This window comes from Aulonocara stuartgranti (genome assembly GCF_965226115.1).
Source record: "Aulonocara stuartgranti genome assembly, chromosome: 2".
In the NCBI taxonomy this organism is placed as follows: Eukaryota; Metazoa; Chordata; class Actinopteri; order Cichliformes; family Cichlidae; genus Aulonocara; species Aulonocara stuartgranti.
This window is the reverse complement of record NC_138940.1, coordinates 23,887,386-23,915,212: the sequence shown is the minus strand read 5'-3', so window position 1 is coordinate 23,915,212 and position 27,827 is coordinate 23,887,386. Positions and strand designations below refer to the sequence as shown.

Sequence of the window (27,827 nt, the reverse complement as noted above, 5' to 3'; positions counted from 1 at the left end):
TTAACTTTTAGCAATTTTAAAACCCAGCTGCGTGCCTCTCACTATTTTACGTGCAAATCTAATGGCGTCTCAAGAGCATAGCTGCGATTAATAATTACAGCACTCTGTGCAGTAGTTTGTTTTCCTACTTAGAGTTATATAAGCTTGCTTGTGTTTGTCGGTCTGATTCACACAGAGAATCAGGTTAACAACAAACCAGAATGCACAATCATTGATGTGTTTAAACCATATTAAAATAACAACTAAAAAGAACGGGGTGGTCAGTGGAGGCTCTGATAGGTAGTAACGCAGTGCTTTCAACTATTTATTTTTGGATAGCTTGTGATGACTCAGCACACGACAGGAGCTGGGGACTGCAAATTAATTTTACCCAGTATATAGAAAAGGTCTGGATTGGGTTGGGGCGTTTGTGGAAAGCTTCCTTTTTGGATTGCAGGAGGAGAAGAAGTTAGGCAGACCCTTTTTTAAATGGGGTGACACAAGAGGGAGTGAGTGGCGCACACTCACATTCAGGGTGGGCACATGGGAAATGAGAAAATCCTATCAAAAATGTTGTGCTTTGCAGGACAAGACAAGATAATTTTGTCCGGTTTTAATCAGAAATATGGTTTATCGTACTGAGTTGGCGAAATAAAAAAAAAGTCTGTGCACTCATCTTGTTTTAGGTTCCTCTTTGCAGAGTGAAAGACTTAATGAACACTGTAAGAAAAACCCTGTAAAATTTAGAGTAAAAATATTGGCAGCAGGGTTGCCTGCCCTGTAGTTTTTGTAAACGTTTTTTTTACAGGATGATGCTGTATTTGTTTTACAGGACAATTATGTAAAATCCTAAAGATGCTGTTAAAATAAATATAATGAAAAGGTTTGGTATTACTTGCTGAGCACATCAACTTTTATTAATTTAACCATAAACTAAATTCGTGATTTGCAAAATTATGATTAATGCTGAAAGCTGACCTTATGTATCAGTGCCAACAGCTCCTCTGTATTCACTTATTATTACATCAGCAACAATCAAGCTAACCTTAACCTTGTTAGCAGAAAATGAGCGGTGATATAACATTACTTTCAAAAATGTCGAATTTAAAGCTGGTAAACACAAAGAGTGAAATATTAAAATTAAGAAATGAATTAACTAAGTCACTTACTAGAAATCCCTCCACGCATTGCTGGAAATTCTCACGACTATTCTAAATCCCACAATGCATCTGTAAATATGGAATTTTACAGTAGCCTATAGACTTTATCCAAGCTCCCAGAATGCATTGCTGTTTACAGAATATTACTGTATTTTTTGAAATACTGTAAAATTATGTTGTAAGATTTTTATTTTTACAGCAATTTGTTTTCATTTCTCATATCATAAAAATCAAAATCATCAAATAAAGTTGTTTTTTTTTATTTATAAATATGCTTACAAAGGTGCATTTATACCAAAAAGGTTCATTTCTTCCCTTGTTTTCATTGACAGGGCCAGTTGAATTTAAGCCCCCTTCAGCCACATCCCTGCTCCACAGTGGCAAGTTAACTTCGCCTATATCACATTATATTACACAAACATGCATTTAAAACTGATAACCAGCAGCAGATTTACTCATTAGACACCCAATATTGCTCATGTGGAAAATAATGCACCCAACCCACATCAGTTGTGTCTCTCTATTTTATTTTTTACTTCTATTTCCAAGATAAAGAAAAGATGATTTCACATTTTGCTAGAATAAAAACATTTGCCTTAAATGTCACTGCTTCAATTAATCAACATTAATAAGGTTTTCAATAGGACATATTGGAAGTGCAGTAAGATGTAATCAGACTGATAAGGGCAACAGCAAACCTGTTTATAAATGAGAAGTGGGAATGTGGGTGTGTGCAAAATTAAAAATGCATCTAGAAGAACAGCTGCTACATTCTCACTGACTTGCTTACTAAAGAAATCGTCAACATTGTCTATAATATAATTTGTTTTCGGGTTCACACTGTCATTCTTAAGCTAAATTTACGATTAATGTGATAATGTTTCCCCTACACTTCTAAAATCTCTGTGTGTGTGTCCAGCTCATCCGAACTTAGTCTCTCCTGCAGGCTGAGCCAGCCGACAGCACTCCCGCTCACATGGACTCAAACTCATCGATGCGTTGTTTAGTGTTGCCCTGACGAATCTGACGCAGGGTCTTGTATTTGTCACGGCCCGCCCTCACATTCTCAGCGTGGATCAGGTCATTGGGGGTCTTTTTGCTCTCGTCTACAGCTCGAGCCAGTTCGGTGCTCAGGAACTGGGGAAAAAAAAGAACACAAACACAAAGTGAATAAAATCCTCTTACCTCAAAGTACAAGACTGTTCACAAGCCTTACCCCACTCCCCTAGACTCCCCCTCAATCCCATCTAAAAAACACTCTATTGTGCCCAGTTATAAAGTCTATTTTTGTGTTGCGTTGTCTATGCAGCATCAATTCTCGTCACGTCTGTGAGATAGGGGCACAGACGGGATTTGCAACTTGAATAAAAACAAAAGAATGATAATGTACCGACCCACCAATGTTTAATTATGTAAAGTGCACTTAGCTCTGGTGAAACACAATTTGTGGCAGTAATTATGTGGCACGTCTTTACAGCAGAGTCAAAACCTCCATACAAATGTGTCAACAAAATGTACAGAAAATTTAACAAACTAGTTTAAATGTTTGTGACAGCACAACAGGACAGCAGGAACTAAAGATGCGATTTTCAGACTGTAGGAAAGAACAATCAGCTGGTTGGCGGAATAGGTAAGAGTTCACAACTCCAAACCAGATTGCAATGGTTATTTAAAATGAACATGACGGCTAGGTGAAGAACAACAATCTACACTAGAGGATGAGGCTCACTGAGGATTGGCTTGATATCTATCGAAAAGCATGACTAAGAGAGAATTTGGGAGGGCAAGTGGAACATGGAAACGAGAAAAAAATGGCTGCGGCGGACAGTTATGCATTCGCTGCTGGAAAGGGTCGGTTTGAGGTGTGGTCCCACTGTTAAATGTCAAATAAATAATCTCTAAAAATGTAACTCAGCCACTTACTACAAAGTATGTAACACCAATACAAATTTAATAACAGATTAGAATTCGTTTTTTTTCTCGCAAAGTTAATAGTTGGAGCTGGATGGGTGTAGGCTCTGGGGAGTTCCCATGATGCAATGAGTGTTTTTTCTTCACTCACCTTTTTTAACTCTCTGTGTGCTTTCACACCACTCTGCGTTTACTCATTAGTTATTATTAATCTCTGGCTCTCTTCCACATCTTGTCTTTGTGTTGTCCCCTACCCCTAACCAACAACTTGCAGCTGCAGATGGCCCCGCCCCTCCCAGAGCCTGGTTCTGCTGGAGGTTTCTTCCTCTTTAAAGGGAGTTTTTCCTTCCCACTGTCGCCAGGAGTTGTACGATTGATGGTGTTTTCTCTATTTTCTGTATTATTGCAGGGTCTTGACCTCACAATATAAAATTGTGATTTGGGTCAATATAAATAAATCTGTATTTATTATATTTTATTATATTCACCAAGTGGCACTTACAAGTTTGCAGTTTTTCTCAATCACTTTCACACATTTCTTGAAACATGTTTGAAAATATTATAACTGATACACAAATTAGTTAAACTACAAAAGCCATAACTTGCTTAAAAGCTTATTTTCATGCTTCAGAATCCAAAGTTGTGTCAACAAATAGAGCAACAGGGCAAGTAACTTTAACATGACACCAAAGTGGTAAAACAATTGCTGATATTCTACGATAATGACAGTGTACTCCTATCCTTCCAGTCTTGTCCTACACTGACATTGAGCGCTGTGTATCAAAGGAAATACTGATGGTTTGAGATGCATATGATTTTACATTGTGTTTTGTAAAGCAAAGGAGCCCTTTGCATATAATGAGAGGAACAAAGTGTTTATTTTGGAGGCACACAATGCAATGGTCACTCAACATATTGCGATGCAGTAAAGAAAAAACATAAAAAAACAAAATAAAATGTGCAAAAAAAAAAGTGGACAGAACAAAAACATTTAAACTATTAAGACTAAAAAGCAAATAAATAATAATCGGCACACTCTGTGCTACACTACAGCCGCTTGTTTCGGTCACAGAGTCCCAGTGACCTGACCTCTAAAGCTGTCCATTGCAAGGTTATAGTTGGTTAAGTAGAAACTAAAACTAGATGTGAAAAATATTTGATGGAAGTTAGAATGAAAATAAAAACTAACAGAAGTTATTTTGTAAAACTTGTAAAATTAACTAAAATAAAATAAATGTATGTATTCAAAAATGTATGATTTTATTGCTATATCTTGTCTCTGCCTCATGCTTTTATAAAATAACTACAAAAGCTAAAAGTAACACTGAAACTAATTCAAACTAAACTAAAACTAAACATCCTGAAAGGTTGGTTTTGTTCATCTGAACGTAACGTTTTCAGAGGGAGAAATGTTTCATCACTCGTCCAAGTGACTTCTTCAGTCTCAGCTGACTGCAGGTGTCTCCAGCCTTATAAACAGTACATTTGCACAATGACTGAAACTAGCACCGAATGAATGAACAATGAGGTCAGTTCCTTGATTATTAATATGCAAACTGTCATGTCCATTGATAAACAACATCAGATCAAAGCTGACTGATCATTGCTCATAAGCTGCCAAAAGTGAACACCCTTAATGTTCCTGTACGTGTCAGGAGTATCGAAACGGCTGAAAACAGCGTTTCCGTGGATTTTAAACCCCAAAACCTGCTCCACCAAAAACTGTTCCAGCCCAAGGATCGGGTCACCTGACACAAACAGAGTAACATAGTGTACGCTGTTAAGTGCCAGGAGGATTGCCAGGATTTATACATCGGGGAAACCAAACAACCTCTGGCGAAGCGGATGGCACAACACAGAAGAGCTACCTCGTCGGGCCAGGACTCTGCAGTCTATTTACACCTACAGGCCAGTGGACACTCTGAGCGTACACATCTTGGACAGGGAGGAACGCTGGTTTTAGCGCGGACTCAAGGAGGCCATTTATGTGAAAAGAGAAAGACCATCTCAGAATCGAGGAGGGGGCCTAAGGGTACATATTTCACCATTGTACAATGCTGTGACTGGAGCCATTCCCCAACTCTCTGTGAATGGATCTCATGGGTTTTGATTAGTGGCTGTTGATCAATGGTCATGACAATTTGCATATTAATAATCAAGGAACTGACTTCACAGCCTGTTGCTCATTCAGTGGGCTGGTCACTCATTGTGCAAATGTACTGTTTATAAGATTGGGGAAACCTGCAATCAGCTGACTGAAGAAGTCACTTGCATGAGTGACGAAACGTTTCTCCCATTGAAAACACTACATCCAGATGAACACCACTAATCGTTAACTGTGTGGAGAGGGTGGCAGACTTTCGCTTCTTGGGGAGTTAATATAGAGGAGAACCCTTCCAGGAGTGTGAACACCTATGAGTTGCTGAAAAAGGCCCAGTACAGACTGCACTTCCTGAGAAGGAATTACATCAAACAGAGACTGCTGGTGTCCTTGTACAGAGCCTCCATCGAAAGCATACTAACCTACTGCATATGCACCTGGTACACTGGCTGCACAGTGGCTCAGAGAAAAGGACTCCAGAGGGTCATTAACAGCGCCCAAAGGATCACTGGCTGCCCTCTCCCCACACTGGAAGACCTACACAGCTGTCTGTCTTAAAAAAAGCCCAGAACATTACAAGAGATACTACTCACTACTCACTATGGCCACTTCCTGTTTGAACTGTTGCCCTCTGGCAGACAGTACAGAGCAATCAATGTAAGGACAGACAGACTCTAACACAGCTTTTACACAACTGCAATAACAGCTCTTAATGTTGCTACAAAATAATGGTCATTATGCAGCTTATATGGTTTATGCACTGAGTGAGGTATGTGTGTTTGAATGTACGGGAATTGTTTGTTCAAACTGCTATATTATTCTTATTAGCACTTTAAGTTTTTTTTAATTTTTTATCTTTATTGTTTTTATTTAATTTTAATTTTATGGATGATGCACCGATCGGAGACCACTTTCATTGTACCTGTGACAATGACAATAAAGACATTCTATTCTATTCTATTCTATTCTATTCAGAATCAACCTTTTGGGATTTACTTACCTGGATGATTGAGCATCCATCAAGCCTAAAACTAAACATTTTCAACCTGTAAAAACTAACCTGAAACCCCTTGTGGAAACGAACTGAAACAAAACTGAACCAAAATAGAATGTCAAAACGAAATTATAAAAACTAATTAAAAACTATTAAACTGTAATAACTGCTCACATGCAGTCTAACAGGAGGATGGCCACCTGCATGTCTCTGCGTCTTCACTGTTGTCTTCCCCTTTCTTCACTGTCACACCCTTTTACTCCTCTTCCTTTTCTTTGGGCAATCTGTTTCCCTCCTAAAATCTTCATCTGAGCAGTCCGTGCATGGTCCCACACTGCGACCGTGCTCTCTGTTGTGCATATGCTCTGTAAATATGTTTACTTTGGGGCAGATTTTGACTGTTCAGTAGGACTGCTCTGAATGTCATGTCTAACACTGTGTACATACACCATTACATAATACCAGCATATTTGAGAGTAAAGACATTAAACTGAGAAAAAGTACATAATCTATTTCAATCACAAAGGTTTATACAACCGACAGTTTTTCACCCTGTAAACAATTACGCTGAGTCTTTTACTTAAATGTGCTAAAATTTGCAAACGGTAACAAAGAATGAGAAATGCTTTAGGTTGTGCAGAGGACAAAGGGCTTTGAAAGACTTCAAATCCTGTCGTGTCAACAAGAAAAACTGTAACATTTGGATTTACTAATTAATGCAAAAGGAATTAGAATTGATTGCATGTGTGTGTTTGTGTGAATTGTTCCCACATTGGTAGAATGGGCTCATTTTAATCCAGACTCATTTTGCAGGAACTGGCCATTTACTCATTGTCACATTAGTCTCAGTATTCAGCTTGAGTGGTTTCTAATTTACAGAATATTATTCAGAGAACCTAAAGCTTTTCAATTAAAAACAACAACAACAACAAAAATCGAGGGTATTTTGTGAATAATTTGTCCGCTCTCTTAAACAATCCATGACTGCTAACTTCTAGCTGAATAGGACCTCTGGCCAGACTAGGTGATGTGTTACTAGACAGACATTTGACTGTGTTCAGCTGACCTCACCTTTAGGTTTTTCTGTAGTCTCTGGTTCTTCTGGGCCTCTGTGACTCTTTCCTCCTCGCTGCGATCTCGGACCATCCCCGGAGAAGTCAGCTCAGCGCTCGCTTCTGCGCTGCTCTCATCCGTCTCATCGTGGTCGAGGATGTTAGAATGGACCGAATCCTGGATGTGGACACCCATGAGTTTAGTCTTCAGCTCTTCTTTTGTTTGCTCCAAACCAGCTTCTACCATCACTGCCTGTTGACAGACATGACTTGTACTGAAGTGCTGGGTTGGAATGTTACATTAAAAGTAACTGAGGAATTGAAGTAATTATTCACTATTATAATATAACTAACATGGGAGTCCCATTCTTAAAAAAGGTCTTATGGATGTACAATCACTGAAATAGCTGACCATGACATCTATTTATTATTTTGCTTGACATTTATGATTATTTTTATTAATGATATATAAGGGGGTAATGACTGATAATTGTTAATGCTTCAGATTCCCTCATCAAACGAATTTTTTTTTTTTTTTAGAAAAAAGTCGCTAAGGGGTCTGAAAACTCGCTAAATATAGCGACAAAGTCGCTAAGTTGGCAACACTGATATCAACATATTTTTAGTATTAAGGCATGGGTGCTATGTGATAGTAGACTATGTGGACTCACAGCTAGTTTAAAAGGTTTTTCATAGAAGCTCTTAGGTGATCAAAGAAGCCAGACCTTAGCAGAATAAATAAAGAACTATGATGATGTACAGTTTATGGTTTGGATTATCTGTTTCATGTTTTCGTCTTTCATGCAATTACATTATAGTATTTGCAGTATAGCATTTATAGCTAGATAGAGAAATAGATAGATATACTGTATATGATAGTGCAGTGATGTGGGTAACACTGTATTTGTCTTTTGTACTCAGGTCTGTTGACAGATATGTGTATAAGCTTGAAGCCCTTCTTGATTTCTCTCATGATTCTTTAATTTACCCTCACCCTTTTCTGCCATCTTTTCGCCTCTTCATCCTTTTTCTTCTTTGCATCTTCCAGCTGAGAGATCTTAGAAGTAAGGTCTGCCAGCTCAGTGGCCTATACAACAATGGTTAGGAATGGACAGAGAGTTAGAAGCCCTCCTGGTATTAGGTCATTGTGCTCTTTTAGTGCAACGTGTAGGAGAGAACGTATGCTTGCATGCACTTTGCATTTAACTGAAATTGAAATTAAAAATCAGATTTTATAAAATAATCTCTTTCCTAGCTTCACGGATTGAATCTGTATGTAGGTTCGTCAATATAGGATTCTGTGAATTTGACTGAAAATGAATAAAAGGCTGCTGTGTGCAGTTGTACCAGGTTTTCCTGATTTTTGATCTGGGTCTCAGAGTGGTGCAGCAGGGCTGCTTTAGCCTCTACTGCAGCTCTGCGGTCTTTGTCCAGGCGCTCAGCCTCCTCCAGAGCAATTTTTCTTTCCTTCTCTAACTCAAGCGCCCTACGAGTTTGCTCCTCCAGCTCTGAAACAAACGTGCACGTTCACACAGACACATCCAACACACATCCGTCCCAGCACACCCAAACATGCCCGTTTAAACTTTACAATCACGAAATATAAAGTGTTTAAATTCGCACAGCCATGCTTCAGTGTTTTGTTTTTTTAACAGAAAAATAAAACCAAAGTTAAGAAATATTTGCATTCAGAAAGTCGTCAGACCATCTTGAGCTCGTTTTGTCTGTTCCTCAATCTGTCTCAATCTCTCCATCAGCTCCATGGTCTCCCGAGCAATCTTCTCTGTTTCCTTCTCAGCATTTTCTCGCTTTTTTTTCTCACTCTCGAGCAGAGCCCTGACAGGAGAATTGTGCATAAATACACATCCAAAGAAAAAAAAACATCATCTCCTGACAGTCCTTTCTTAAAGCAGAGAGAACACACTGTAAACTGTAAAAATAAACTTTCATTATTCACTCCCTGCCCCCCAAACACCACCACCACTTTCTTACCTCTCCATTTGTCGCTTGTTTTTCTCCTCACGAGCTTGGGCCTTCATCTGCTGCACCTCAATGGTGTCGGGCTTGCGTCTGCGCATGTACAGATCATGATTCCCCATGCATAATGCCAGGATGCGTTTGTTGATGCGAAGACGAGGTACATAGAAGACAAAGTCCTATACCAAACACAACGCAGCAATCGTTGAATGTCCAAGGGTTGGTTTGTGATAGGCCCCTAGCACATCAAATCCATTTTACCATCAAGGATGGGTTTAAATATTCAAAAAGGATAGTTTTGTTTTTGAGGAAAGCATTAGTTTTTCTAAACTCTTGGGCACTTTCCAAGTCTCTGCATGCAGTCAGAAGGCAAATTGGACTGAGGGTCTAAACTCATGTTTGTAAATGAGATCAAGCAGAAGCTCATTACACTACTTGCTGTAATTTATGCGTTTGCAAAGTTTTTTATTTTGGCAGTAATAAAAATATGGGATTCGCTCACACCTCCTGTTTACAGTCACAGCGAAATATCGTGAAAAAAGCCTATGTTTGAATACTAACATATTATGTACCCTCCCTGGTACACAAGGAAAGACTATTTAATACCGTCCATGAGCATCTATGAAGTGAGTTACGATAAGCACACCATCAAGCTGAACAGAGAGGTTGTTGCCAGATTTTAGTTTAGCTTCATGGAAGGCGATGTTGCCACCGTTAACGATACCGTTTCGCATACCGGAGCTTTCCTGTCGATGGGCTTGATGACAAATTTCTTGTCGTTGAAGGAAATATTTCTGATCTCACTCCAGGGAAAGCCAATCTTTGGAGTCAGCCTGCAAAAAAAATGGTGTGTGGTTTTTCATTATACTGTGGTGTACAGGGAATGTAACAGATGTTAGCATGTTGAAAATACAAAACAGACGGAAACTGATTGCCTACTGATAGGAGCTCTGTGACTTTAGCACTAACATCAGCATGCAAATATCTTCACAATCACTTTAACATATTAGCATGATAGAATTTGATAATCAAACAAGAACCAAACTACATGGTAGAGCCTTTTTCAAGCACTTGATTATATGGATAGAAAAATCGACAAAAAGTAGCTCATTTCATTCAAATGAAAAAATGGTGTCTCTAGGATAAAGAAAAGCAAAGTCATCTGGCCACCATGAATGCCAGTGGTTGTGATCCACCAGTGAACAGAAAGATTTACAGACTGTGACTTATGTAAATGTCTCAGAGGCATTCATGAATTATGACTCACTTGTCCTTTTTGTCATAGATGTTTAGCCCCAGTGCGTCCACCCCTAACCACAGCTCTGAGCCTTTCTTGTTCTTGATGTTGAAATAGTTGACCCCATACATCTCCAGATCCTGTGCTATCTTCAGGTACTCTAACATTGCATCTTCTCTGTGTGGAAGAAAGTATCATTATGAACAAAACACCAGAATGCAAAAAAAGTGTATTCAAACCTTTTGTTTTGTTTTGGTTTTTTTGCAGTAAAACTGTAGTACCTGAGTATCCCTTTATGCTCTTTATGCCACACCTGGATTCTTTCCTCCCACTGACTCTTGTTCAGCTTGTGCTGCTCCAAAACCCTGGTTCAGTCAGTAGAGTAGGTACGCCAGTTAGAGTTAAGGTCGCAGAAACTCGAAATTAAGGTGAACTCTGGCTAATGCTAATATTCACAGGATGTACTACCTCTGTGGCAACAGCTTCTCTTTTGCGAGATATCCCAGTACATGATAATCGTCCCTGTAGTCTCCGAGCTTGACCTGAACAGCGTATGAGGCCAAGAGCACCGCAGTCTCAGGTGGACAGTATATATCATCATTTAAGATGCTCTCCTTTACCTAAAATAGAGAACAAACACTCACGAATAACCCATTTTATAGTAGGACAAGGATTGCAGTATTGATGTATAAATACACAGAGAGAAACCCTGTGTATTCTTGTCTTTAACTAGTGCACCCGAATGCACATTTTCCAAGGCAAGCACTCTCTTATGGAAACAATGCAAAACCTGCTGTTTCTTTTTACTGAAATTTGTATTATTCCTATTGTTGTTGTTTTTTTTTTTATCTAAATGCAAATGTTTCTTATGTTTCAGTAAATTTGCCATTTGCAATAAACTGACAGGTGTGAGTCGTCTTAATGGAAAAAACAAATGGTTCCACATGAATTAGAATGACTAGGAATGCTCATCATTGCAATTTTTGGTGCAAATTTACATAACCTTCCTTTCAAAAGCTTGGGTTTTTGTAAATGTGCTCATCTCCAACCTGCAGAAAAAAGAGCCGCTGAGTTGCCTCTTGGATCAGCTCTTCGGCGACATCCTCGGGGTAAAACTTGGCCCTGAACTTGATCAACAAAGGGTTGTCCCGCTTCACATCTTGAGCAGTCACCTGATTTATTTGTGTTTTTTTACAAGCAGAGGGATGAATAAGTAGCTAATAATTAGCCTCACAATATGACACAGTGGAAACAATTTACATCTCGTTCACCTCACCCTCTTGTTCAGCTTGAGCCAGGTGGAGAAGCCTTTGCTGTCCTTATATTGAAGCCCAAAGAACCACGTCTCCCTCAGCCCGATTGTCTTCACTATCTAAATACATGAAGGAACACAATCAAAGTCATGCTTTTGCAAGTCAGATGATGTCTTTGACTGTACTTGCACGGCATACCTGGTCAAAAAGCTGTTTGCCAGTTGTGCTGGGCAGGATGGCAAACTCCAGCTCTGCATCCATGGTTGTAACTCGGACATTTATCTGCCAGAGAAAAACACTCTCACTGAGATACAGGGGGAAATGCTCCCTGCTGTGCATTCATCTGCGTCACTGGAGAAGCATCAAGGAGCATGGAGAGCAACTGGGTGGAAAAAAAGAGCACTACAAAATCTGTACTAACATTGTTCGTTAAAAAAATGCTAAATTTCTTGGTTCTTTTACAGCAAAACAAAAAGAGAGTGTTCCTTACATTCTTCTGTTCAACCAGGAGCATCCAATCGCAAGAGGTTGGTGGGGACTACAATCAAAAAATGAAGCCCACAGTGTATTTTAGACTTAACTTGCAACATGTTGGGTTTTTTCCATGATGCATTAGTAGTATTTATAATGATGGGTCAAAGTAGCGACACCATATATATAGCACATATTTTTTGCAGTTGTTGATATAGACCAGGGGTGTCAAACATGTCGTTTGGGGGCCAATAAAGATTCCACTCTGGTCCACTAGCTGACTTTGGAAAATGTGAAGGAGTGCATACATTTTAAAACTTAACTGTATTTTCAGACGTTTTATGTTTTTCCTCCTGATAAAGACATCCCTCATGTTACACTAAAGTAGTTAAACAACAGTTTTTTCACTATCTACTATTGAAATGTCTGTTTTTTCCAAATTTGTCGACAGTAAAAACAACATTTTCTGTGACTTAACAAAAATTTTCTGCTTTATAATTACAGCACAGTCCGGCCAATGAGCTGCTAGATGCTTTTCTGTAATTTTGCACATGTATTTCTCACAATTTAAGCACAAAGAGCTGACAAATTTCTCTCACTTACTACAGCAGCGTTTCTTTATCATGTAGCAAACAAAGATAACTCAGAGATTAAATGTGTAGTTAAATTTCTTTAGACCCACAGAAAGGGGAGTTTCACTCTTCCAGGCCAATCAAAGTGGGGTGTATGTGGCCTACAATCTAAAATGTAAGTTTGACATCCCTGGTATAGATTGACTTGTAAAATAGCGAAAAAACAAAAAAACACCAACGTGGGGGGGAAATTGTTTGCGCTGTTCCCCGTAAGGCTTTTTAAAGCTTTATTAAGCTTCCATTAGAACCTGATTTAATTATGACAGAAACAATAACAATGTCGCACAGCTGATAGTCTCACCGAACACACTGTTTCAGTGAATAGGCTACACATGAAAGAAAGAACAGAAAGCTCAACTTTGCAACTGTTTTGTTTGTATAGAGAAAAAACTGAAACAATAAGCTTCGATACATGCAGGAACACAAATGCAAATAATCAGAAACACCTTTTTAATATCACAGCTTGATAAGAGAAGCACTAAAAATACCTCTAAGAATCTTGTAGCTTTTACAGATGAGGTCCAATTGCCATACTTAAACCACTTATGTAGCGCAGTATAATAAAAATATAGAAAGATAATAAAAGTCAGATTACTTACAGTTGACATTTGTATTCTGTTTTAACCTATAGTCAAAACACTTCTTCAGAGAGGTGCTTGTAGTTGCCTTTTTGCTGCCGAGTCATATGAAACTGCTTGCAATACCTGCAAGGATTATACTGAATGAGAATGGGCCATTGTATTATTCCCAAGTACTTTTCATTTAGTTAATCCAGTGGCAGCCCTGGCCCACAGGTTTTAAAGTGGCAGCCTTCACCCACTGTCTACGCTTTTCTTCATGAATCATTGAGGTTTTGACCTTGTATCACTCGCAGTATCTCAATGAGGCATGATGTGCGTCTGCCAAACCTGTCTGTAGACGGATACAAATCACCAGTAACTAACCACAGGCCATTATTTCTCAGTATCAGTGAATGCGGCAGTGCATTCCTCTAATCTATTAATCCTCTCAGAAATGTTCAACGCATATGTTGTTATGGCATACAGTTTAAAAAGGGAAGAGTGTTTGTTTTTTACTTCACCTGGAAGTAAACTGCAATAAGCCCCCCCCCCCCCAAAAAAAAAGTTATACTAAATATTCCTTGTTTATGCACTCCATAGACTCTAAGATCATACATTTTCAAAAGTACATTTTTCTCAGCTTTACAAACACACACAACCAAGTACAGAAAGTTTGAAGAGTTAGAAACATCTAAACTTGTGAAGTGAAAAAATTATGTTTCTGCAGTATTTAAACACCAGCAGTGTGTTTTTAAGTAATTCTATGGAACTGATCCTTCTAACCGCCTTGTGCACATTGTCAGAAGTTACTGATTTGCATCCCTTTTGCTGAAGCAGTGTTCAGATTACACTCGGGGGGATTCATCAGAGTGTACTCATCAGAGCCTTGTTAAAGAAAATGAGTTTCCAGCCGTTGTTCTTGTGGTATAACAAGAGAAGTCTGGGACTGCATACCTCCTCCAAGACTGAAAATTTCCTCCATAACATGAGTTTAGTCTCCCAGATCCAAAAGGATATCTTGATCTGGATTAGTTTGTGTTATTTCTTGAAGACATCATGATAATGTCTCCCATTTCCCTCCGTATTTCCATAACTTTTTGATAAAACCTTCTCTCAAATTAGAACAGGCAGCTCAAACTAATCACACAACCTCCTTGGCTAAGGTAAATTTGGTTGTCCTGCCAGTTTACAGCAGAAAATTTCAAAGGGAAACCATGAGCAATGTAGAGTTTGACAAAATCAGCGACAGTCTGACCAAAGAGTAGCACTCAGTTATTTAGGGACATGCTCCAACTTCTGGCTTGCACCTTTGTAGAAAAGGATTCATACTGCAGTGCCGTAATAAGCCCAAACACACTTCCGAGCTGTGCAAGAACTACTTGAAAGAAGACCAGAGAGTGCTGTCTTTTGTGCGCTTTTCTTCCACAGTCACCTGACCTCAACCCCATCACACTTTCATGGAGCATAACAAGCATCAACCCCGCGGGAGAGCTTGGGAAGTACAATAGAGAAATTCTTAATTTCATGAACAAGTTTTCAGAATACTCTCTTAATTTAAACTATTAAGCTGGTCTTATTTGTAAAAACTGTGCATGCTATGGATTCAGTACTGCAAATTAATGCTTGGAAATAGCACTTTAGACTTTGACATTTTGGCTTAGATCTGATGACATGTTTCCCACTGCCAGTGCTACTCCGTAAGCTGGAAACTTGAGGCACAGCCATATTTATAACAGGTGGTGAACAATGACTGCATGATGATTTAGCTGAATAAGACTCTGATGAGTACATCAAATCCATCTGAACCTCAGTGAAAGGTTACAACTTAAGGAAACGTGATCTGTTGCGCAAAGCACTTAACACAGTCACAAGTATATATATATATATATATATATATATATATATATATATATATATATATATATATATATATATATATATATATATATATATATATATATATATATATATATATATATATATATGGTTCTTGTGCTTTGTTTGTTTGTTAAATAGCTTTTATATAGTTACTTTAGAGAGAGGGAGTGGACAGTTTGTACTTGAGTGTCTCGCAGGTTGCTTGGGGTTGCTTGGAGCAGGGGGCTCGCGGTTCCACTTGTCATTACGTAGCCACGCTTTTACAGTACGGACGCGTGCTCGTGTGCGCGCTCGCGTTGGCTATTGTGTTTTTATCAACAAGGGGACCACCCTGGCCTCGCGGGTAACTGAGCTGGCCAGCTGAACGACTAGTGACTGGTGAATGATGGCAGACGAACAAGAAATAATGTGCAAACTGGAGAACATCCTGGAGATACGGTAAAACTCAGATGTCGGATACAGTTAAAGGTTGCCTGAATGTTTGGCACGTACTAAGTATACGCTATGTTAGCTAACATTAGCCGACCAAGGTAAAAGCCCCTTTGGCTTCGCTTTTGTTACTGAGCTAGCTAATATTAGCCGACCTGCTCTGTGTCCTTTCTTTAAACAGGTTTGAGCGAGTGTAGCTCTGTGTTAACTTGTTTTTGACCGAAGTGGCAGGCGGGCTGAATATGACACATATAAGCAAGTTGTAATTTAACCGCATATTTGAGCCATGTGCATCCACATTCCAGATGTGTGACAACAAGATGCCAGATGTGCGTTGCTAATTGTTACTGTCTGCCAGGTAGCTCCTTAGCTTAGCAGGCTGTCGGTGTAATGTAGTGTAGTGCAAAGTAATGTTTCCCTTGCTATAACGCTTTGATAAAGTAATTATGTATGAATTAATTACAGTGCAGGCTCACTTAAATAGGTCATAACATTACTGCAATTAGAGCTTAGAAATATGCACAAATTCAATACCGCAAAGCAGATGGAAATGTGTTTGTGTTTGCTTTTATGTTTAAAATCTTTTGCGCCGTGTGCATAGGAGTGACTGAGACAACCTGGCAGCTCATGTCTTTTTCCTTGTCCCACTGCCTGCAGGAATAAGACTATCCAAATGCAGAAGATTAAGTCTCGTCTGAAGATTGAGTTTGAGGCTCTGGAGTCTGAGGAGAAACATTTGAAAGAGTACAAACAAGAAATGGATCTCCTGCTTCAAGAAAAAATGGCCCATGTGGAGGAGCTGCGCCTCATCCATGCAGATATCAATGTGGTGAGTGGGTGCTGTTCTCTAGTAAGTGCCACTAAATCACTGGTGAACTTTCATGTGATTTCACAACAACTTCTAGTCACTGCAGTGTCTGCTGGTGTAATGTAGCAGGATGAAAGATTCCAGTGGTTATATGTTACTACAGATAGCTTAGGCTGAGTATATTACATGTGCATTTCTCAAAAATCAGCCCCTGCTTTGCTTGTGCTTTTAGATGGAGAGCACGATCAAGCAATCAGAGAATGACCTCAATAAACTGCTTGAAACAACTCGGCGCCTGCATGATGAGTACAAACCACTGAAGGAGCATGTTGATGCCCTGAGGATGACTTTAGGTCTACACAGACTCCCTAACTTGAATGAAGAAGAGGAGAAGCTCTCCTTGGAGTCAGTAAAAACACACACACACACACACACACACACACACACACACACACACACACACAGTGCATCCAGCGTCATAATATTTATGCAGTAAATCTCATCAAATTTTCTTGTCAACATTAAGTAGTTGTGCATACTACTACTTGTTCAGTAGTTCAGCTGTTGAGTTTGTCTATTGCCCTCTTGAGATATTGCTGTCTAGATGCAACAGGATGGAAATGATAACAAAGAATGCAGTGCTGTTAAAAGACAATGTGATCTACAGTGTGTCATGGGTAGAAAAAATACAGCAGTTTGAAAAACTGAATACAAATTTAGTGAGAATGTTATGACTTCATATTGTTTTAGTTGTGCAGCTAATATCCACCAACTTATCTCCACTTAGAGGGAAGCTGCATCACGTAAACAACATTAAATATGATTTCCTGCTGGAACAGTAGACTTGAGTGACCTCTTGTTTCTTTAGTTTCCTTTCAAAGACCCAGACTTTCTTGTACTTTTTGTAAAGTGGTATTGAGCAATAGTTCTCCAGGTTTTCAGAATGTTTTTCAAACTTATTCTTTGGATACTGGCTGAATTCTAGTCCTTGTACATAGGGCTGGACAACTGATTGAAAATCAATCAAAGCTGTCATGGATGTGACTTGTAACTTTTGATTTGTGGTCATACAGCCCAGCCTTACCTGCCCATTTTCAAAGGACTGTTGTTTATTTTTTAGTTAAGCTACTGAACACTGAATCATTCAAGCATAGACACCTAACCCAACCAGACAAACCAGTGCTGTATCTACACATAATAGATAAATTAGCAAAACAATAATTTTAAATGATTACTAGCAACCGATTCTTTTAGTTGAATCTACAAAAATACCATCGTTACCACAGTTTGACAGGCATAAAATAGCATTTTTGTACCGACAAGCTGATTCCTAGATATTAGCCAATAACTTAGCATATTTGTGTCCTTTAAAAAAATTGAGGAAACTGATTAGTGGGAATTGCATTTGGCCCTTTGAACTGGTGCCTTATACGCCCTGTGTTGATCCACAAAACAAGGCACAGAAAGGCAGCCAACAACCAAAGAAGAGCTTTGGAATGTCCTTCAAGAAGCCTGGAGAAGTATTACTTTTTCAAATTTCAAGGAAGTGATTTCAGGCTCTGTTGAAAAGTAAAGATTTCCATACAATATATTGACTTTAAAGCTAGTTAAAGTGGTAAAAAAACGTTTTGTATACTTGCATGTTTCATTAAATCGCTACACTTATTTCCCATTTCCCAACAAAATATAAACGAACAAGGCACAAAACAAGAGTTTTGCACAGTACTCTATATGCATACACCATTTTTTTTATGCTACATGTGGGAAATAAATGACCAGATGTTTCCAGTCTCAAGTATCCAAATCTGAACAGGCAGCATTTGAATAAAACTTCAGGAAAAGGTGACAATCTCACTTTAGCTGATGTATTTCGGTGATGTTAACAGACTGACATTATGTTTTGTGGAAGTGCTACCTGTTTACCTTTGGATACTTGACACTGGATTGCGGCTGATGGATTAAGACTACAGATGAGTATGCTAGGAAAGCTCATCCTCTTCAGAGATTGAATTAGCAAATTCCTTGGTGTCTCTCTTTGGCTGCTTTTCCAGCATTCAGAAGGACACATAGATCTGACCAACCACAATCACTAAACCTTAACTCCCTTATCACAGCCATCAGGTCTAATAGAAACCCTGTAGTCATTTTACTATAATGAAATAGAAGTATTTACACATTTAAATGTTGTCACTTGCAATGCCCAAAGGTAACCAGAATCATAATTAGTAGTTAACTTTATTATTGCATTTGCAAAAAAAAGGTCCAAAAGTGGAACCTTGTGGAACACCTCGTGTAATCATTGAATTTCAAATGGATGCAAATTTCCATTTGGTAAAAAAGAAATAAAAACACTCCAGTTCAAATCTAAGAGTCTGTTGCTTCAGGTAATAATGATACACAGGTGTTCGACATTAATCATGAAACACAACCAAGCAGCAGGTTTTATTTCTCAACAGGCCCCAACTTGTAATTAATGACCCGATGACAGGATCTGTTTCAGAGACACTGTGTCAGAGGGATCAAATCAAATCAAATCAAATCACTTTTTATTATCACATCACATGTGCAGGCACACTGGCACAGCACATGCGAGTGAAATTCTTGTGTGCGAGCCCCACAAGCAACAGAGATGTGCAAACACAACAACACAAACGAGCAAAATACAATGAAGCAACAGCGGAATTCATACTTGGAATTTATTATTGCATTATCCAGTCACTAATGGAAAGTGGTTTGTGCAAAGGCATGTTGTTATTTTTAAATTTTTTATTTTTTTGGCAAATGTGGCACATAAAAATATTCACACACAACCAAAGGACAGACAGCAATTTGGTTTCTACACAATTTTAAATGAGCGGGATTCTGTTGAGGTATTGCTGACGGGGCTAGAGGACTTGTATATTGGGATGAATTAATTCACACAGAGGGATCAGTCTAGTGCATCTCACTGTATTTTGATAAGGGTAGGGAATGTCAATAAAGAGATCTAAAAACACACTCCTAAATTTCTAAGATTAGAAAAATTTCGCTGTCAGTACTTAAAAAGAAAATGACACCAGGATGAGACATAAAATAGTTAGCCTTTAAAAACGTTTATTGTTCTTGTTGCTCTATTGCTCTACTTTTGCTGTAATTAAAACAGAGATTGCAGTAGTTACAGAAAGGAAGATTTACTTCTGGCTTTGGATCGCAAACAGCATTATCTAAGCATCAGGCTCAAAGTCTATTCAAGTGATTACAAAGTTATCAAAGTCCAAGACGTTATCTTTTGAGCAAACAGGATAGTATTTCAACAGTTGTGATGTAATGTTCATGAGAGAATCTGCCTGATCACGCAAATGAAAACAGTCAGTGACTTATGTGGCTATAATTGGCAGAGTAATGGCTCTCCTGTGACTTCTGTGCCTTGGCTTATTTAGTACCATCACACAGTAGTTAAGTCATTGGAGAAAACTGCTGAGATGAAAGACCATTGGATTGGATAAATATCTACAGAGAATGACAGCTGCCTTTCCCTCTCATCAATATGGTGGAGCAGGTCCTTAAAGGAAGACTTGACAGTGCTAAAACACAGGTGCGAAAAAGAAGGAGAAAATTCTTTTAAGAGCAGAAATTTGGCATGCTCCAGTGGCGAGGCAGATGATTTCCTGGAATACTGCTTCATTGTGTGGTCTCGTGGCCATCTCTGGTGTGTTGGATCCCTTAGTGTTTTTAATATTTGGAGTATTTGGTTTATACTAAGTTTAGTTTACAGTGGGGCAAAAAAGTATTTAGTCAGCCACCGATTGTGCAAGTTCCCCCGCTTAAAATGATGACAGAGGTCAGTAATTTGCACCAGAGGTACACTTCAACTGTGAGAGACAGAATGTGAAAAAAAAAATCCATGAATTCACATGGTAGGATTTGTAAAGAATTTATTCGTAAATTAGGGTGGAAAATAAGTATTTGGTCACCTCAAACAAGGAAAATCTCTGGCTCTCACAGACCTGTAACGTCTTCTGTAAGAAGCTTTTCTGTCCCCCACTCGTTACCTGTATGAATGGCACCTGTTTGAACTCATCATCTGTATAAAAGACACCTGTCCACAGCCTCAAACAGTCAGACTCCAAACGCCGCCATGACCAAGACCAAAGAGCTTTCGAAGGACACCAGGAAAAGTATTGTAGACCTGCACCAGACTGGGAAGAGTGAATCTACAATAGGCAAGCAGCTTGGTGTGAAAAAATCCAGACCTCAACCCCATAGAAAATCTGTGGCGGGAGTTGAAAGTCCGTGTTGCTCGGCGACAGCCCCAAAACATCACTGCTCTCGAGAAGATCTGCATGGAGGAATGGGCCAAAATACCAGCTACTGTGTGTGCAAACCTGGTAAAGACCTATAGTAAACGTTTGACCTCTGTTATTGCCAACAAAGGTTATGTTACAAAGTATTGAGTTGTATTTTTGTTATTGACCAAATACTTATTTTCCACCCTAATTTATGAATAAATTCTTTACAAATCCTACCATGTGGATTCATGGATTTTTTTTATTTTTTTTTTCACATTCTGTCTCTCACAGTTGAAGTGTACCTCTGGTGCAAATTACTGACCTCTGTCATCATTTTAGGTGGGGGAACTTGCACAATCGGTGGCTGACTAAATACTTTTTTGCCCCACTGTATATACGCTGCCAGTCAAAAGTCTTAGAACACCATATTTAAAAAAAATAAATGGTACAGAGGTAAGTGATGAACTAACTGAAGTTTTTTAGTAGTAAGGTTATCCAAAACTGAAAACGATGTATATTTCAGCTATCCAAAAAGGTTTTTATTTCAAGGAACAAGAGATGGGTTAACAATTTATAGCTGTTCTGCAGCAATGGAGGTTGATTGAGCTTTCAAAGTTAGTGCTAGCGATTCCTACAGGTGTCCCAAATTTTCTTGATTACTTACAACTCCATATGTCTCCATAAAAGTACAAACACTGTGGTGTCGTACCTGCTTGAGCATTATTTGAACAGTATTGTACTGCAGAAAGTAGTGTGTTATAAAAATGGTGAGAAAAAGGCAATTACCAATGCAAGAGAGACAGACCATCATAACATTTGAAAGTGTAAGTTTTTCCTACAGAGAAATTGCGAAGAAAGTCAAGGTGTCAGCGAGTACGGTTTCCTTCACCATCAAAAAGCACTGAGAAACTGGGGGAAACGATGACAGGAAACCACAACAGAATCAGAAGACAGGTTTTTGAGAGTCAACAGCTGGTTTGCTAGGCGGCTCACAGGAACACAGCTTCGAACACAGCTTCAAACACAGCCTAATAGCAGTTGTAGGCACATCTCAGTTTCATCTGTGAAGAGAAGCTTCATGTTGCAGGTTTTACAAGTCGATTTGCAGCATGAAAGCCATCAGAAACCTAAGACATCAGAATGAGAAAAAGAGGCTTGTCTGAGCCATGAAACATCACCAATAGACTACTGAAGACTGGAAGAAGGTGTTATGGACTGATAAATAAAAATTTTAAATATTCAGTTCATCACTGAGGATTTAAGCAAAAGGATGGTTCCACACTGTGACATCAGCTTTCAAACATGGAGGAGGAAGCATAATGTTCTATGGCTGTTTTGCTTTGTGAGAGAGTGAGAGGCACACACTGAAGACGGCTACCACAGCATTCTGCGGCGCCATGCAGTTGCCTCTGGAATGCGCCTAGTTGGTGAGGAGTTCATTGTACAGCAGGAAAATAATCCAAAACATAAGTGCAAGCTATGCCAGGACCACCTTAGGAAACAAGGATAAGGTAGTAAGCTTGAAAACATGGAGTGGCCAGCACAGTCTCTCACCTTAAACCCCATCGAGCTGGTTTGGGATGAACTGGAAAGAAGAGTGAAAGCAAAGCAACCTACAAGTGCCACACATTTAACATAAGTCATTGCCAACATTGTAGTCTATGAAAATAGTGGATACCACAGCAATTGTGCCAGCTGTCTCAAACAAAATGGTAATATGAGGTGTAGTCCTGCTTTGGATGTTCATGCAAATCAAACTTAGTTACAGGCTTTTAGGTGCTTCGCTAAATTGGAAGTATTCCTCTCTTGGTTCTCGAATTACAGTAAAGAAGTAACAGTAACATTTTTTACATATTACGTTTTGGGAACTCAGTTAACAGTTCTGCAAAATATCTTTGTACCCCACTCTGCCTTTCTTATCAGTAAGTCTGGGTGGAGCCATTGCAACACATCTTCCACGTGTATTCCTATGCCTGAGCGTGTCTGCCTCCTTCTTCTTTAGCTTGTACAGATAGATTCAAACACTTAGGCCTGTGCTACCTACAGCACATATGGAATTGGGGAAGGAAAAAGCAAAAAAACAAGTTCCAGGACATTTTCAGTCTTTCCATTTTTTAAAGTTGTTGTAAGTATTACGTCTGGTGACATCCCTAGACTGTATTTGGATGGCAACAGAGAAACAACTGCAGTTATTTGTAAAGACTGGCAAGTTAAATCACCTCAACAGAATCAGCATGACTATATAAAGAGTAACTGGGGAAATATGTGCTATTAGAAGCTGGCACCTAAAATAGGGGTTATTAGAAACTGGCATTAAAACTCTAAAGACCAGTATTTACTTTTTTTTTCACACACTTTTAGAGCCTCTGGCAAATTTTCTTGTCTTAGCAGGAACCTTTGAACACTTAGGTGTTTAAACATCAGATAGGTATTCTTGTGATCAACAGATTTGTTAGCCTGTTCAGACATTTAAGTCTAATATAAAATAATTCCACTTGTCTAGATTCCAGTTTCAGCTGCTGACAGAAATTTCTTGCTTCAAAAAGTTCCTGTTATCCACAACACCAGAGGTACATCTTCGCGGGGTGGGGGGGCTGATAAGTAGACTCCCAGCAGCACAAACTGCAGGCTGACATCCATCAACAGTAGGTGATTGTACATTTTACGATGTGGAGGAAATCATAGTTAATGGTCCTAATAGTGCAGTGGATCCCATTTTTGGGCTAGGAAGTGAAGTATTCCACAGCTTTGGCTTTGTTTATTGTATCCTCTACATTTTGCTGTATAGGTGCAAATATTTTAAAGTGATTAAATTAATACTGCAAATGCATGTTGTTTTTTTCAGGTCTGTGCTAGCACAGCTGTAGAAAAGCAGTCTTCAGTGGAGATATCACACTTGTGTATTTTCACTAATGATTCTACCAGACTGATGATGATCTGGGCCCGTATCCCTAAAGAATCTTTGTGCAAAAAGTGGCTCCTAGCGGCCAAATTCTAAGAAAATTCTCAGAGTCATGACGTTTTCTTAGAATTTCCCCTAAAAGTGACACAACAATCCCAGTTAATATAAAAGCTATTCCTCAAGATTCCTAGCGCTTAAAAGGGCTCCTAAGGCGAGATCTGCTAAGAGCAGGGAAGAGGACTTTTAGTGGCTTAGGAGTTCCCCTAAGCAGCTGCACAAAATGGCCAACAGAAGAGGCAGGAGAGATGTCCTGCAAACACTGGATGACAGAGAATTATTGAGACGCTACAGATTGGATCGTGCAGGAATCATGTTTGTGGTGGATCTCCTTAGAGATGCAATTACTTCACCAACTCGACGCCACAACACTATTACACCGGAGACGAAAGTAATCACAACCCCGAGGTATTTGGCAACCGGGAAAATGCAACAATGCAGCAGTGATGACTTGGGTCTGCAATCACAGACATTGCTAAAAGCTGAGCCGTGTTACCCTCGTTAAGACCACACTGGACTTGTAACGTTGTGATTTCTACTTCATTAAGGACAGCCCCTTGAGATAGGCCATCTTGTTTTCAACAGGGTCCATATGGGAGTGAAAGTACAAAATATGTCAGCTAGGATATTAATATGAGCAAATAAGACACAAATCATTATTTTAACAGGGTGTAATGAGTTTAAGTTTTCACATATTTTAGATTCTAATGGCTATAACCCCTACAGCTTACTATTCATTTTCCAGATATTTTCTTGAATGTGAAATATTATTTACAATTACAGTCAGCATAAGATTAGAGTGTATAATTATGTTTATTGATTTGAGGGTACATCCTTTGCTCATTATCACCAAAAGCTCATTTCCATCAAACTTGTAGGATCAACCAATCACGGCTTTTGAAATGATGACTCATACCTAGCAACGGGGTCAACCACACCTCCTCACTAAGATAGGATTTTCCATCCATTCCTTGCTCAGAGTTCACTGAAAATGTTCTGGAATCACTTCTAAGCTAAAACTCCTGGCAAGGAATTTTTAGGTTAAGTTAGGAGCTCTCTGAGAGGATTCTCAGAATCTTTAGGGATACGGGCCCTGGTATTTCTCTCGCAGTATGTGACATTCCTCCCTATGCAAGGAAAAACTTTCTAACTTGAAAGCACATTGGGGGAAAAAAAGAAAGAAAGGGGTGTCAATATATTTGCTGTTGGGGAAATTCGGCAGGCTGACATTGTTGGCAGTTTGGATTCTTAATTTGGCCGCGTGCTATGAGGAAGCTTAGCTGATTAATTCATTTTTGGCCAGGTGGTACTCTTCCTTTTTTCTTAGTGGCATGCTCCTTCATGTTCATCCTGAATGTATGAGATACTTGAATACCAACTTTAGAACTTGGTAAATGCAAGTTCTGGCTTATACCGCTGTTGTTCTTAAGTGCTTTTCATACACACAAGTCACCACAGTGAGAAAAAGATTCATGAGATGTCGGAGGAGACGTTTTAAGCACCATTTGCTCGAGTTTCGTTGAGTAACCGTACTTAGTAGTAATAGTAGCCACTGTAGTTGTATCACAAGTTGTGTTGGAGCGGTTTCTGAGAAAATTAAATCACACCTCACAGGCCTGTGGGGTGCTGCTGGGTATTTTTTTTTAAAGAGACCGTATAAGAGTGATGTCTCAGCACACAAATGAGCACGCTACACCTCCATAATAGCAAGAAAACCTCACACTGAGGTATTAACTTGTATGAAAACAAAAATGGCACATAAACTTTTAGCGCATGAATCGATGTGTGTGTTAATGTGGTGCTTGCAAATGATCTTTATTGTTCGGAGCATTGGTGGATCATCGAGTTTGGTTTGTGAATGCTCAAAGTTCTGCTCTATCGCAGACTTATTTTGAGAAAAATCAGAGCGTAATGAAATAGGATATCACTTTTTTTTTTTTTGAAAACGAGCCAGTCAAGCATAAAGTCCAAGGCCACATTTCTTTTTCCAGCCCTCCCCTGCCCACACACACACACGTTTGTATGCATGCAGACAGTCTCACATGACTGTGCTTTTGCTCAAAGTTGTGCATAAAAAGAGAACGTGTGAGTTCCACTATAATGTTCAATTTAAGTCTTCCTTTTGTTCAGTTTTTGCCGCCCCTCGTCTCGTGGTGCACGGTGTAGATGGGGTAATCTCAACTGGAATATGATTCATAAGCATTAAATAGGACTCACTGCTAGCCAGGTTTCGCTTTTCCTTTTGAACAGTTACTTTGAGAAGCAGAAGGCAGAGTGGCAGAAGGAGACGCATGAGCCTGCCATTCCAGAATCCCTTGCTGCCGCCGCAGCCGCAGCACAGCAGCTTCAGGTGTCCAGGAAGCAAGATGCCCGTCAGACAGCCACCTTCAGACAGCAACCTCCACCTATGAAGGTATTACCTACACACAGATAATGATGCCAAAGCACTGTGAATTTAACTGACATAAACTTCAGCTATTTATACACCAATCAGGCATAACATTCTCACCACCCGTCTAATATTGGGTCGGTCCCCCTTTTACTGCCAAAACGGCTCCGACCCTCAGACCCGATCCGCAGACCCTCCACTAGACCCCTGAAGGTGTGCTGTGGTATCATAGCAACAGATACTTTCACTCCTGTAGTTGAGAGGTGGGATCTCCATGTATCAGACTTGTTTGTCCAGCACGTTCCACAGATGCTCGACTTTGGAGGCCAAGTCAACACCTCAAACTCGTTGTTGTGCTTCTCAAACCATTCCTGAACTATTTCTGCTTTGTGGCAGAACACGTTAATGGTCTGCAACAGTGGTAGGTGGTACGGGTCAACCTGGCAGAACAATATCCAAAGCATTGCGCTGCTTCTGCTGGCTTGCCTTCTTCCCATAGGGCATCCTAGTGTCATGTAGTCCTTGGGTAAGTAACGGACATACACCTGATTCATCAGACCAGGCCACTGTCTTCCATTACTCCGTGTTCCTTCCTCGGACTTTACATAGATACTGACCACTGTAGACTGGGAACATCCCACAAGAGCTGCAGTTTTTTAAACTCTGACCCAGTCATTTAGCCATCAGTTTGGCCTTTTGTCAAACTCTCTCAAATCTTTACACTTGCCCATTTTTCCTGCTTCTAAAATCAGCTTTGGGGACAAAATAAGGACAAAAGATAAATTTAATTTGTGACCTGCTCACTTTTCATTGCTTGTGGCTATTTCTGTACAAGTTGATGAGTTTCACTCGTGTCTTTCTTTAGTGGTGCTTCAGTCAACAGACACTATCCGATGGATTACGTAGCTGCATGAAACCTGTGGTGCTTCTTATCTGTACAACACAAGAAAGTCCTCAAATTAAGTTCTCGCACTAACCACCTCCACCTTTCTCCAGGCTTGCCTGTCCTGCCACCAGCAGATTCATCGTAACGCTCCCATCTGTCCATTATGTAAGGCTAAAAGCCGCTCCCGCAACCCAAAGAAGCCCAAGAGGAAGCCAGATGAGTAGACTCCCACCTTTAGCTTCAGAGGAGTATAAAGACAACTGGTCCAAGACACTGACCTTGAATCAGCCGTGTACAGTCCACGACTGGTCTGACAGGTCTGTGTTTCCAGTTTCCACACAGTCCCCCCAGTTTAACAAACTGTCTTAGTAACTTGCTCCTAACCTGTCAAGATTTGGTTGAGCATCTAGTAATGTTATTTTGTAGTTTTTCCAGTGCTTTGGATGTGTTTATATGTAATGTACGACTTCCATGGTAGTTTATTAGCACCTGACAATTGTAATTGTAATAATGCAGAAAATTTGAACTTGTCTGAATAATGTTGCCCGTGTTGCTATTGGTTATTGCCTTGGATATTTTACTGTATTTTCTCGTTTCTTTTGCAGTGCATGCCTGCTGCCACGGCTGTCTGTTGTGTTTTTGTTTTGTTTTTTTGTGCCAAGATAAAATCGAATAGGTTTAAAAGTGAAATGCAACACAGTGTTGTTTTAATGTTTACAGTGTTTCAGTAACCACCAAAACTGGAGGGGAAAAAAGGCCAGACTCATTTGCTTTGAATAGTTTTGTGTGTTTAATACAATGATAAGAAAATAAACTGCTGTTTTGTACTAACCCTGTTAGTGTGCATTTCCCCCCCCCCCACCACTATTACACTCAAAACAAA

The 27,827-nt window shown here is 39.5% G+C and overlaps 2 protein-coding genes across 3 annotated transcripts; one reads left to right on the top strand and one right to left on the bottom strand.

Annotated features, from left to right (window-relative positions):
* Window positions 1-1,480: 1,480 nt before the first annotated feature.
* Window positions 1,481-13,597, bottom strand: LOC309687108 (moesin-like). 2 transcript variants are annotated; one of them, XM_082501828.1, is made up of 15 exons: window positions 13,367-13,597; window positions 12,155-12,202; window positions 11,863-11,946; window positions 11,688-11,783; window positions 11,461-11,583; window positions 10,880-11,031; window positions 10,693-10,776; window positions 10,442-10,588; window positions 9,911-10,007; window positions 9,190-9,353; window positions 8,903-9,033; window positions 8,545-8,705; window positions 8,192-8,284; window positions 7,217-7,375; window positions 1,481-2,276 (listed from the first exon to the last, which is right to left on the bottom strand). In XM_082501828.1, the coding sequence occupies exons 1-15, from the start codon at window positions 13,373-13,375 to the stop codon at window positions 2,112-2,114; spliced, it is 1,713 nt and encodes a 570-aa protein (XP_082357954.1). In that variant the 5' UTR covers window positions 13,376-13,597; the 3' UTR covers window positions 1,481-2,111. The 2 variants fall into 2 exon arrangements, with proteins under 2 accessions (XP_082357954.1, XP_082357953.1); XM_082501827.1 differs by having other exon boundaries at window positions 1,482-2,276; window positions 7,217-7,450.
* Window positions 13,598-15,412: 1,815 nt separating this feature from the next.
* zc4h2 (zinc finger, C4H2 domain containing) lies at window positions 15,413-27,775 on the top strand. Its single transcript, XM_082548389.1, has 5 exons — window positions 15,413-15,643; window positions 16,292-16,463; window positions 16,675-16,847; window positions 25,920-26,082; window positions 27,055-27,775. The coding sequence occupies exons 1-5, from the start codon at window positions 15,588-15,590 to the stop codon at window positions 27,166-27,168; spliced, it is 678 nt and encodes a 225-aa protein (XP_082404515.1). The 5' UTR covers window positions 15,413-15,587; the 3' UTR covers window positions 27,169-27,775.
* Window positions 27,776-27,827: the final 52 nt, after the last annotated feature.

What these genes read in the sequence shown, in the direction of transcription:
- zc4h2 (XM_082548389.1), top strand. Translation starts at nt 15,588, where the DNA reads ATGATGGCAGACGAACAAGAAATAATGTGCAAACTGGAGAACATCCTG. An exon ending in GAGAACATCCTGGAGATACG is followed by an intron (nt 15,644 to 16,291) that starts GTAAAACTCAGA and finishes CACTGCCTGCAG; the next exon opens with GAATAAGACTATCCAAATGC. An exon ending in GAGGAGAAGCTCTCCTTGGA is followed by an intron (nt 16,848 to 25,919) that starts GTCAGTAAAAAC and finishes CCTTTTGAACAG; the next exon opens with TTACTTTGAGAAGCAGAAGG.
- LOC309687108 (XM_082501827.1), bottom strand. An exon ending in CCATCGACAGGAAAGCTCCG is followed by an intron (nt 9,354 to 9,910) that starts GTATGCGAAACG and finishes TGTTTGGTATAG; the next exon opens with GACTTTGTCTTCTATGTACC. An exon ending in GACAAAACGAGCTCAAGATG is followed by an intron (nt 8,706 to 8,902) that starts GTCTGACGACTT and finishes CGTTTGTTTCAG; the next exon opens with AGCTGGAGGAGCAAACTCGT.